General features: G+C 43.0%; 1 protein-coding gene across 1 annotated transcript in view; it reads left to right on the forward strand.

Annotated features, from left to right (window-relative positions):
- The window catches only part of LOC106571517 (laminin subunit alpha-2), a 156,590-nt gene that overhangs the window by 123,028 nt on the left and 21,374 nt on the right, over positions 1 to 12,188 (forward strand). The window contains 11 exon segments of the mRNA XM_082961482.1: positions 1,085 to 1,221; positions 6,384 to 6,543; positions 7,487 to 7,694; positions 7,870 to 7,986; positions 8,371 to 8,518; positions 8,521 to 8,533; positions 8,705 to 8,837; positions 9,523 to 9,625; positions 9,764 to 9,880; positions 11,808 to 11,910; positions 11,912 to 11,982. Coding sequence (XP_082817608.1) covers positions 1,085 to 1,221; positions 6,384 to 6,543; positions 7,487 to 7,694; positions 7,870 to 7,986; positions 8,371 to 8,518; positions 8,521 to 8,533; positions 8,705 to 8,837; positions 9,523 to 9,625; positions 9,764 to 9,880; positions 11,808 to 11,910; positions 11,912 to 11,982 — 1,310 coding nt within the window.

The raw sequence follows: 12,188 nt of genomic DNA on the forward strand, positions 1-12,188 counted from the left end.
CTATTATTCTACAATGTAGAAAATAGTAAAAATAAAGAAAAACCCTGGAATGAGCAGGTGTGTCCAAACTTTTGGCTGGTACTGTAGAATGTTCTGTTGCAGAAAGATCTTTGGATAGAACTCTGTTACCAAAACAACCTACTGTCTATAAGACATCTCTGCTTCTCATTTCTCTGACAAGAAAACACATTCTGACATTGATATTTAATCAAGACCACTCTGTTAGGTTGTTTGATTTAGTCCTAGTCTGTTACGTAAGCACAGCTAGTCCATTTTGTGATTCACTCATTCTATAGTCCTGACCTTGTTGTTTTGTTCCTCGCTGCAAAACAAAGATTTATCTTTTCTTTTGAAGCCTTGGTTATTGTAAGAAATACATATATTTTCATTGACATTGGTTCTTTGTGTATGTCCTAGGTTGTCTCTTTTGATTCGAACACACAGTCAGGAACAGCACTTAGCTATTGACCTTGATTTAGCATTTATGAATGGTCTAAATCAACTCTGACTGCTGGTTATGAAATAGATTTTTTGGACCAGTCACTCTGAGGCTGTTCCTTAGACCATTGGGGGCCACAGGATTCCGGATTGGAAACGTGCAGTTAACACACTAGGCACAATTTCAAATCAAGTTGTAATAGACACATGCGCCAAATACAACATTTAACCTTATAGTGAAATGCTTACTTACGAACCCCTAATCAACAATGCAGTTAAAAAAATAGGGATAAGAATAAGAAATAAAATAAACAAGTAATTAAAGAGCTGCAGTAAAATAACAGTAGCGAGACTATATACAGGGGGGTACCGGTACAGAGTCAATGTGCGGGGCACCGGTTAGTTGAGGTTATATGTACATGTAGGTAGAGTTATTAAAGTGACTATGCATAGATGATAACAACAGAAAGTAGCAGCGGTATAAACACAATTTAACATCTATTCCACGTTGGTTTAACATAATTTCATTGAACTGACAATATAAAAAACGTTGATTCAACCAGCGTGTGCCCAGTGGGAATTGTGCATCTTGAATGAACACTCTGAACACTGGCCCATCCTGGATTGGTTTGTCCGTCCAACTGATTGAATGTGTGTGTGTTCTCTCCCAGGTGACCAAAGTGTCGGCAGACGGCGAGCAAACAGGCAACGATGCTGAGAGAATCCACAAAAGAGACAAAGACCTGGAACTATTCGTCAAGAACAACCTACTGGCTGCAGAAGGTACAGTACATTTGTCTACATTCATATAAGATAAGATTCTCCCATAAACTAGTATCTCTAAATTACATTCCTGCTGTAATGCTGCAGAGCACTGATTCAGTGTCGTAAAGGCCAGAGGGTCAGGATGTTGTGGGAATCAGTGTCTGTGCTCAGTGCTGTGTTCTCTGCTCTGTGATTAGACTCCATTGTTTTGTAACATTTTCTACTGGGTTGAAATTGGAAGATGATTCTGTTAATAAAGGGCCTGGTAGGTGTAGAGCGCTGGAGCGGTGTTGCCATGTAAAGGCCTAATTAATAGGGATGGATGATGGGGTCTGGAGAAGGCGGTATAATCAGAGTGGGCTGGCATGTTGTGGCTCCTCACCGTGGGTGACATGATTAGTGTCAGCAGGGAACCTTTCTCCCCCAGCCTCGCCAGCATGGACCATCCCTACTACAGTTGAAGTCAGAAGTTCACATCACCTTAGCCAAATACATTTAAACTCAGTTTTTCACAATTCCTGACATTTAATCCTAGTAAAAATGCCCTGTCTTAGGTCAGTTAGGATCACCACTTTATTTTAAGAATGTGAAATGTCAGAATAATAGCAGAGAGAATTATTTATTTCAGCTTGTATTTCTTTCATCACATTCCCAGTGGGTCAGATGTTTACATGCACTCAATTAGTATTTGGTAGCATTGCCTTTAAATTGTTTAACTTGGGTCAAATGTTTTGGTTAGCCTTCCACAAGCTTCCCACAATAAGTTGGATGAATTTTGTCCAATTCCTCCTGACAGAGCTGGTGTAACTGAGTCAGGTTTGTAGGCCTCCTTGCTCGCACACGCTTTTTCAGTTCTGCCCACAAATGTTCTATAGAATTGAGGTCAGGGCTTTGTGATGGCCACTCCAATACCTTGACTTTGTTGTCCTTAAGCCATTTTGCCACAACTTTGGAAGTATGCTTGGGGTCATTGGCCATTTGGAAGACCCATTTGCGACCAAGCTTTAACTTCGTGACTGATGTCTTTATATCCTGTTATGGCTAGGGGGCAGTATTTTCACGGCTGGATAAAAAACATACCCGATTTAATCTGGTTACCACTCCTACCCAGTAACTAGAATATGCATATACTTATTACATATGGATAGAAAACACTCCAAAGTTTCTAAAACTGTTTGAATGGTGTCTGTGAGTATAACAGAACTCATTTGGCAGGCAAAAACCTGACAAGGTTTCAGGCAGGAAGTGGCCTGTCTGACAAGGTGTCGTTCTTCTTGTCTCTGTTTATTGAAGAGTGTGTCCCGTGACACTTAGCTGTCCCGTGACACTTCCTACGGCTGCCATAGGGTCTCAGAAGGCGGTAAAAAGCTGAATCGTGGCTTTGCAGGCTCTGGCTGAAACAAAGTAGCGCGTTTGGGTAGTGGCTGGTTACAGTACTGTGAGACTCAGGCTCGTGCCCACATCGACCGAAAGCTTTGTTTACTTTCATCAGTTTAGCTAAAAGGAGATTCCTGGTCGGAATATTATCGCTTTTTTACGAGAAAAATGGCATAAAAATGGATTTTAAACAGCGGTTGACATGCTTCGAAGTACGGTAATGGAATATTTAGATTTTTTTTGTCACGAATTGCGCCATGCGCGCGACCCTGATTTACCATTTCAGATAGTGTCTGGGACGCACGAACAAAACGCCGCTATTCGGATATAACGATGGATTATTTTGGACCAAACCAACATTTGTTATTGAAGTAGCAGTCCTGGGAGTGCATTCTGACGAAGACAACAAAAGGTTATGAAACTTTTATAATAGTAAAGCTGATATTGGTGAGTGCTAAACTTGCCGGGTGTCTAAATAGCTAGCCCATGATGCCTGGGCTATGTACTTAGAATATTGCAAAATGTGCTTTCACCAAAAAGCTATTTTAAAATCGGACATATCGAGTGCATAGAGGAGGTCTGTATCTATAATTCTTAAAATAATTGTTATGCTTTTTGTGAACGTTTATCGTGAGTAATTTAGTAAATTGTTAGCAAATTCCCCGGAAGTTTGCGGGGGGTATGCTAGTTCTGAACGTCACATGCTAATGTAAAAAGCTGTTTTTTGATATAAATATGAACTTGATTGAACAAAACATGCATGTATTGTATAACATAATATCCTAGGGTTGTCATCTGATGAAGATCATCAAAGGTTAGTGTTGCATTTAGCTGTCTTCTAGGTTTTTGTGACATTATATGCTAGCTTGAAAAATGGGTGTCTGATTATTTCTGGCTTGGTACTCTGCTGACATAATCTAATGTTTTGCTTTCGTTGTAAAGCCTTTTTGAAATCGGACAGTGTGGTTAGATAAAGGAGAGTCTTATCTTTAAAATGCTGTGAAATAGTCATATGTTTGAAAAATGGAAGTTTTTGTATTTTAGAGGAGTTTGTATTTCGCGCCACGCCCATCATTGGAAATGGAGCAGGTGTTCCGCTAGCGGAACGTCTAGATGTAAGAGGATATGTTGCTTCAATATATCCACATAATTATCCTCCTCATGATGCTATCTATTTTGTGAAGTGCACCAGTCCCTCCTGCAGCAAAGCACCCCCACAACATGATGCTGCCACCCCCGTGCTTCACAGTTGGGATGGTGTTCTTCGGCTTGCAAGCCTCCCCCTTTTCCTCCAAACATAACAATGGTCATTATGGCCAAACAGTTCTATTTTTGTTTCATCAGACCAGAGGAAATTTCTCCAAAAAGTATGATCTTTGTCCCCATGTGCAGTTGCAAACCGTAGTCTGGCTTTTTTATGGCGGTTTTGGAGCAGTGGCTTCTTCCTTGCTGAGCGGCCTTTCAGGATATGTCGATATAGGACTCGTTTTACTGTGGATATAGATACTTTTGTACCTGTTTCCTCCAGTATCTTCACAAGGTCCTTTGTTGTTGTTCTGGGATTGATTTGCACTTTTCGCACCAATGTATGTTTATCTCTAGGAGACAGAACGCGTCTCCTTCCTGAGCGGTATGATGGCTGCGTGGTCACATGGTGTTTATAGTTGCATACTACTGTTTGTACAGATGAACATGGTACCTTCAGGTATTTGGAAATTGCTCCCAAGAATGAACCAGACTTGTGGAGGTCTACATTTTTCTTTCTGACGTCTTGGCTGATTTCTTTTGATTTTCCCATGATGTCAAGCAAAGAGGCACTGAGTTTGAAGGTAGGCCTTGAAACACATCCACAGGTACACCTCCAATTGACTCAAATGATATCAATTAGCCTATCATAAGCTTCCAAAGCCATGTCATCATTTTCTGGAATTTTCCAAACTATTTTAAGGCACAGTCAACTTAGTGTATGTAAACTTCTGACCCACTGGAATTGTGATACAGTGAATTATAAGTGAACTAATCTGTCTGTAAGCAATTGTTGGAAAAATGACTTGTGTCGTGCACAAACCGACTTACCAAAACTATAGTTTGTTAACAAGAAATGTGTGGAGTGGTTGAAAAACGAGTTTTTACGACTGCAACCTAAGTGTATGTAAACTTCAACTGTGCATGCTACTGAACTTCAACTGTACATGCTACAGCAGGTGGGACTGGCACTGCCAGAACCATACGGCACATACACGCGCATGCGCAGATACACAGACACACATACACACACATTCAAAGGAATGTACACAAAAACCACATGCACACACAAACACACACATTGTCAAACAAAACGCGAACACACACACACACACACAAACTTTCACTGAACCTCAAACACAGTCTCTAACCCATTAGAGGATTGGACTGGTTCAAATGGGATATTTACATGTCTACTGATTGTAGGCAATGACTGACTTCAGTGATGCCATCCTCGTTTACATAAAAATAGTATTTTCTGAAAGATTTCCAAAAAAGAACACACTCAAAGTGGGATGCACAGAGCATGTCTCCCTTGACTTCCTCACAGAGATTTGTGATCACATAGAGCGTCTTGTTAAAGCATTAAGGAAGAGACTGGACTGGTTTTTCATGCTGATGTATTCGTAAAGGAGACAATCTGATTATGCAATCCACCAAACATTTAAGTGTTTAATTGCCATTGAAACATGCTATGTAATTATTCCGCGCCTTTAATAGGTATATATTTTGTCTTTGTAATCACATTAAGTGTTTACGTTTGAACTGTTCAGGAATGTAGGGAATGCATCCAATTAAGCCTCATTTTCAATTTGATGATTTATATTCAAATTAGAACCCAATTGGAGCAACTTCTCTCTCCGTTTCTTTTGAACTGATTGGGTTTAGATTTCAAAGACCACATTCATTTGATTACAGTACATTGGTCTGCCAAGCAGAATTTGAATGTCTTTGAATCAACTTTTAAGAAGCCTCCATCGCCATTGAATGGAAAGTAAAAAGTGCTTTTGTTGTGATCCACTTTGTTCTGTCTTGCCTTTGAGCAACTCATCTAATCTGGGCGCTCGCTAGCTGCTTCTGTAGCTCATCCCTCTGTGCTCTACGAACACACACACAAAGGCTTGGCTGTACGCAAATAACACGCATACGAAGATGAGCTCTTTGCTGATGATGGCGTCTAGTGTAGTGTAGTAATACACACTTCCTGTACTAACTAACTGGCCCTTGTGTTGTTTAGAGGCCAGTGTGGATTTGGCATGTTTTTTTGATGTTAGCAGCATAGCAAACAGACGCACAGCCCTCTCAGATCCCCTCTCTCTCTCCTCTCTCTCTCTCTCTCTCTCCCCTCTCTCTCACTCTCTCTCTCTCTCTCTCCTCTCTCTCTCTCTCCCCTCTCTCTCACTCTCTCTCTCTCTCTCTCTCCCCTCTCTCTCTCTCCCCTCTCTCTCTCTCCTCTCTCTCTCTCTCTCTCTCTCTCTCTCTCTCTCCCCTCTCTCCCCTCTCTCCCCTCTCTCTCCTCTCTCTCCTCTCTCTCTCTCTCTCTCTCTCTCATGGTCATCATGGCAGCAGCAGGATAAAAACCTGGGTTTTGATGAGAGGAGACATGTATCAAACACTGTTTGATTTATAACACATTCTGTTCTCAGCCTTTCAGCTAGAGGTGACAGTATAGGACAGAGTGTCAGGAAATAGAAAATTGTGCCTTACGGCAGTGTGTGTGCGTGTTCCTGCTTTCGTGTAAAAATTACAATGACTTCCCCATGTCCTCTAACCTCCAGCTCTGAAAGTCAAGGCTACAGAGCTGAATGAGACTCTGGGCAGGAACGGAGCTCCAGAGAAGAGCCTGAATGAGATGCACCAGGAGATTGAGACCATGGTAGCCGAGCTCCGCAAACACCAGCTGGGAGGCAAGAACCACATCTCAGAGGAGGAGCTGGGGTAAGGCCTGACTGGTCAACCCCAGATACCAACCTCTAGTCAACATCAGATCACAGACTATAATGTCAGTCTATTATGGTTCACACAGGGATGGGACTAGTGTATCCAAGCATAGCAGCACACCACAGGAGGTTGGTGGCACCTTAATTGGGGAGGACGGGCTCGTGGTAATGTCTGGAGCGGAATTAGTGTAATGGTATCAAACATGGTTTTCATGTGTTAGATATCATTCCATGTTCTCCGTTCCAGACATTATTATGAGCCGTGCTCCCCTCAACAGCCTCCACTGCAGCACACAGGTCGCACCACATATGCAGGACACAGGTCACACCACACACCTCATATTTTTAGGAAGGTATCCCCTGCTTTGCCTGGGTCACTTTAATCACAGCTAAATGAATGCTTTCATACAGTAAACAAAGAGGTGATCTATTTAAAAACATATTTGTGTACTATAGTCATTTTTTTATTTGCATATTTATTGATTCACAGTTTTTTAAAATATTCTACAAATAATTTCGCGGCCAAGCAAATCTCAACTGAATGAAGGAAGTTTACTTTTCTTATGTGAAACCTTAATGAACTAATTAAAAGTTGCCTGAGGTGTGTGTATGAGGAATATTATTAATTCTAATCAAACCAGTTTACTCATGTTTCCTTCTGGCTGAAGCCTGGATGAGTCATGCAAAAAGAAAGAGGGACATCTAGTGGCTGGTCTGATCCACAGATGGAGGAGAAGAAGAAAGAAAGGAGAGAGAAAGAACATGTTCCTCTCCTCCTCACGCTATACAGTACTCTGATCTTCCCCTTTCTCTTTCCCCATCGTTCTCTCTTTATCTCTCTCTGTCTCTTTTTCTCCACCCCCTTCTTTTTCCCTCTCTTCTTCCCTCTCTCTTTCTCTCTTCCCTCCTTCTCATTCCCCCCCTCCACTCTCGCTCTCCAGACTGGCAGAGGCCCTGTACCAGAAGGTGAAGCGTCTCTTTGGGGACCCTCACCAGGCTACGGAGGACCTGAAGGCTGAGGTGACAGAGATGGGTGACCACCGGGCCAAGCTGGACGAGGCCCAGGCCCTGCTGAAGGATGCCCAGGGGAAGAGCAGGGAGGCTGGGGCCCTGTCTGGACAGAACCAGCGCAACCTCACTGCCCTGGAGGTCAGCAGCTTGTACACACACACACACACACACACACACACAACCATACACCTCCCGTTTCACCCTTTTGATAATGGGTAGCGGTGTCTATTCCCAGTTACGGTATATACACAGTTTTGTGTTGTAGTTTCTGTAAAGTTAGTTGGGCTGATTGTGTTGTCTGGTCTGCTTGCAGAGAAAGAGGGATTCTTTGAGCTCAGTGAAGAAAGGAACTGAAGACGTGCTGGAAGACGGAGAGCGCATTCTGGCTGAAGCCAACGGGCTCTCAGACAACATCAATAAGGAGATTGAGGTAGTCTCTAGACACCACACACACTCACACACATCTTAAACTCCAGTCAGACCTGTCAAGCCCCAGTCATTGGGAGAGGAAGACACTTTTACTATGTTGGAATGCTTTTATGATGTCAGACAGATGTTGCCTGGAGCACTATTGGACTTGAACTTTTTCCACCCAGGCCTTTATTTGTACATATGTCCCACCTGCATCAAGCCAGGGGTTCAGCTTCATCTCTCTCCCTCTTTCTTTCTCTCTCTTTCTGTTTGTTTTTCTGTCTGTCCGTGTTGCTCTCCTGCTCTATTTGTCTGTCTGTCTGTCTGTCTGTCTGTCTGTCTGTCTCTTTCTCTTTCTCTTTCTCTTTCTCTTCCTCTTTCTCTTTCTCTCTCTTCTGTGTAGGATCTGGAGGAGATGGAGCATGAGCTGGGTTCTCTCCATGAGCACCTGGATTACAGAGTGAGCCGTCTGACCAAGGGCCTGAGTGACAACACCCTGACTGACCTGCTGCAGGACGCTAAGAACCATGCTGCCCAGCTCAACGAGTCCTCTGCATCCTGGACAGGTACGGGACAGGCAGACAGACACACAGACAGACACACATACATCAGATGGGTAGTAGTTTTGCTTGCTGTACCTCTGTTATAATGATATGGTGGATGTAATTGTTGTTCTTGAATATTTTGTTCATGTGTTGGATGGTGTCCTAACCAAGTCTCTTGCTGCCTCCTCACAGCATCCTGGCGGAAGCCAAGAACCTGTCCTTTAACGCCACGGCAGCATTCAACAGCAACATCAAGGACTTCATCGAGGAGGCTGACAAAGAGGCAAAGCAGGCCAGGGCACGCGGGACAGAGGCCCTTCAGCTGGTGAGAGCATGCACACACACACACCTACACACACATCAACCCTTTACCGTGTGAGAGTGTGAGAGTGTGTGAGTGTAAGGATTCAAAGAGGACCTCTGTCTCTAATGTGCTGAGCAGCAGAGATTTGGCGTTCAAACGTTTTTGCATTTCCTTATTCATTTCCATTTGTCACGCAGTAGAGATCAAAGTCCCAGCGCTGTCGTCCTTATTATCGTGACTCTCCCTCCTGCAGCAGGAGCCAGCGGAGGTGAAGAGAAACCTTTTCCCCCTCTCTTTCTTCTTCTCTCTAAAGGAGAGAGGGAGAAGCTCAGATGTCTGAGTGGGTACATTGGTCCCCTCTGTGGAAAATCTCCTCAGCCCGTGTGTCCTCTGTTAAAAAACACTACTTTATACTCCACACATTATTAATACAATGTTGAAAAAGACTACGGTCGTTTTCCAAACTGTGTTGGTATTTTTTTATTAACTGATGTACTTTAATATATTCAGTTATGATGAAAACTCTAAGAAACAGAGCTGTATTTACCTGGGGTTCTCTCTATGAGGAATATTAATCAGCATGTGTACTGTTTGTACATTGTGCAGTACCCAGGAGTACGTAGTACCACTGTATGTTTCTTCCGTCACTGTAGAATGCATTATTCTGATAATCACACTTACATTCTTGGTGCACACACACACACAGGCCTCAGGACCTAAAGGCTCTTTGAAGAATAACGCCAAGAACTCTGTTCAGAGGAGCGTTCAACTGTGGAACGAAGCCAATAAATTAGGGAGTGATGTGAACGGTAAACCCAGTCCCCCCCCCCCCCCCCCACACACAACACCCACCAACTGTGATGATAAACGGCAGAAATATTTCAAAGAACTGTGTTTTCTGAGGACTGTTTGCTAACCAAGCGGAGGGTGCGGTCTTTGTGTTTCAGAGAATGCTGAGAGTGTGGGCAGTCTCCAGGCCCGGGTGACAGCTGGTGGCTTGAAGAACAAGGGCTTGCTGAAAGATCTCGACAATACATTAGGGAAGCTGAATGCAATCCCCAATGGTAAGCACACAAACAACACTAAAAAATGACTTTTGTTTTAAAGGAAGAAGTTAAATATTTATCATTGATGTTGCTGGAGAAATGTATCAGGCTGAGCCCATGATGTGGGACCAGAGCAGATGGATAGCAGTATAGGGGTGTAGGTATTGGGTTAGAGGACATCCTCAAATCAAATCACATTTTATTGGTCACATATCTGTATACGTGTTTATATATGATGTTTCCTCCCCCATGCTTCACAGTCGGTATGGTGTTCTTTGGATGCAACTCAGCATTCTTTGTCCTCCAAACACGACGAGTTGAGTTTTTACCAAAAAGTTATATTTTGGTTTCATCTGACATTCTCCCAATCCTGTTCTGGATCATCCAAATGCTCTCTAGCAAACTTCAGACGGGCCTGGACATGTACTGGCTTAAGCAGGGGGACACGTCTGGCACTGCAGGATTTGAGTCCCTGGCGGCGTAGTGTGTTACTGATGGTAGGCTTTGTTACTTTGGTCCCAGCTCTCTGCAGGTCATTCACTAGGTCCCCCCTTGTGGTTCTGGGATTTTTGCTCACCATTCTTGCGATCGTTTTGACCCCACGGGGGGAGATCTTGCGTGGAGCCCCAGATCGAGGGAGATTATCAGTGGTCTTGTATGTCTTCCATTTCCTAATAATTGCTCCCACAGTTGATTTCTTCAAACCAAGCTGCTTACCTATTGCAGATTCAGTCTTCCCAGCCTGGTGCAGGTCTACAATTTTGTTTCTGGTGTCCTTTGACAGCTCTTTGGTCTTGGCCATAGTGGAGTTTAGAGTGTGACTGTTTGAGGTTGTGGACAGGTGTCTTTTATACTGATAACAAGTTCAAACAGGTGCCATTAATACAGCTAATGAGTGGAGGACAGAGGAGCCTCTTAAAGAAGAAGTTACAGGTCTGTGAGAGCCAGAAATCTTGCTTGTTTGTAGGTGACCAAATAGTTATTTTCCACCGTAATTAGCAAATAAATTCATAAAAAATCCTACTATGTGATTTTCTGGATTTTTTTTCCCTCATTTTGTCTGTCATAGTTGACGTGTACCTATGATGAAAATTACAGGCCTCTCTCATCTTTTTAAGTGGGAGAACTTGCGCAATTGGTGGCTGACTAAATACTTTTTTGCCCCACTGTACATGTTTAGCAGATGTTATTGGTCACATACCTGTATACGTGTTTGGCAGATGTTATTGGTCACATACCTGTATACGTGTTTAGCAGATGTTATTGGTCACCTACCTGTATACGTGTTTAGCAGATGTTATTGGTCACCTACCTGTATACGTGTTTAGCAGATGTTATTGGTCACCTACCTGTATACGTGTTTAGCAGATGTTATTGGTCACATACCTGTATACGTGTTTAGCAGATGTTATTGGTCACATACCTGTATACGTGTTGAGCAGATGTTATTGGTCACATACCTGTATACGTGTTGAGCAGATGTTATTGGTCACATACCTGTATACGTGTTGAGCAGATGTTATTGGTCACATACCTGTATACGTGTTGAGCAGATGTTATTGGTCACATACCTGTATACGTGTGTAGCAGATGTTATTGGTCACATACCTGTATACGTGTTTAGCAGATGTTATTGGTCACATACCTGTATACTTGTTTAGCAGATGTTATTGCGGGTGTAGCGAAATGCTTATAGATCCAACATGAAAGATGTCAAAGCAGCACAATCCAGGTTAAATATGGGAAGGTATCAGTCACTGAGGAAAGGGTGCCGTAGAAACATCTGAAAGGTGAGCAGCAGTTTACAGAAAGGTTTCTGTAAGTCATGTATGACTGACTACCTTCTATAGTCCATAACATGTTGGATTACCATTCTCTCTCTGATTTACAGTAAGACTTTGATTATTGCGTTCAAGATAAAATGAGTACATACTGTATCATCCAGATACAGCAGCTAAGCTACAGGCCACCAAGTCCAAGGCAGGAGGTGCCAAAAACACAGCCAACAATGTGCTGTCCAGAATGAGAGACATGAACCTGATGGGCCTGCAAGCTGGAGGATGACGTCAACAAGGCTAACATGATCCAGGATCCTGAGGAAAAACAGTAAGATCTTCTGGGTGTTGTAGTTCTTAAGGGTAGTCAAGCCTTAGCTACAGTATCTCCTGTATATGAAATTATTATCTGTGCCATATCATGAGCTGACTGACTCAAAATGCATCTTTTTAAAAAAAAATCCAAACCTGTATTACTCTGGCCCGTTTGTCTCACACAATGACTGTCATAGAATAGTTCTGAAGGAAGGGGTGAAGTCAGGCGCGTGAAA

This window comes from Salmo salar, chromosome 15, assembly GCF_965601325.2.
Source record: "Salmo salar chromosome 15, fSalSal1, whole genome shotgun sequence".
Classification (NCBI taxonomy): Eukaryota; Metazoa; Chordata; class Actinopteri; order Salmoniformes; family Salmonidae; genus Salmo; species Salmo salar.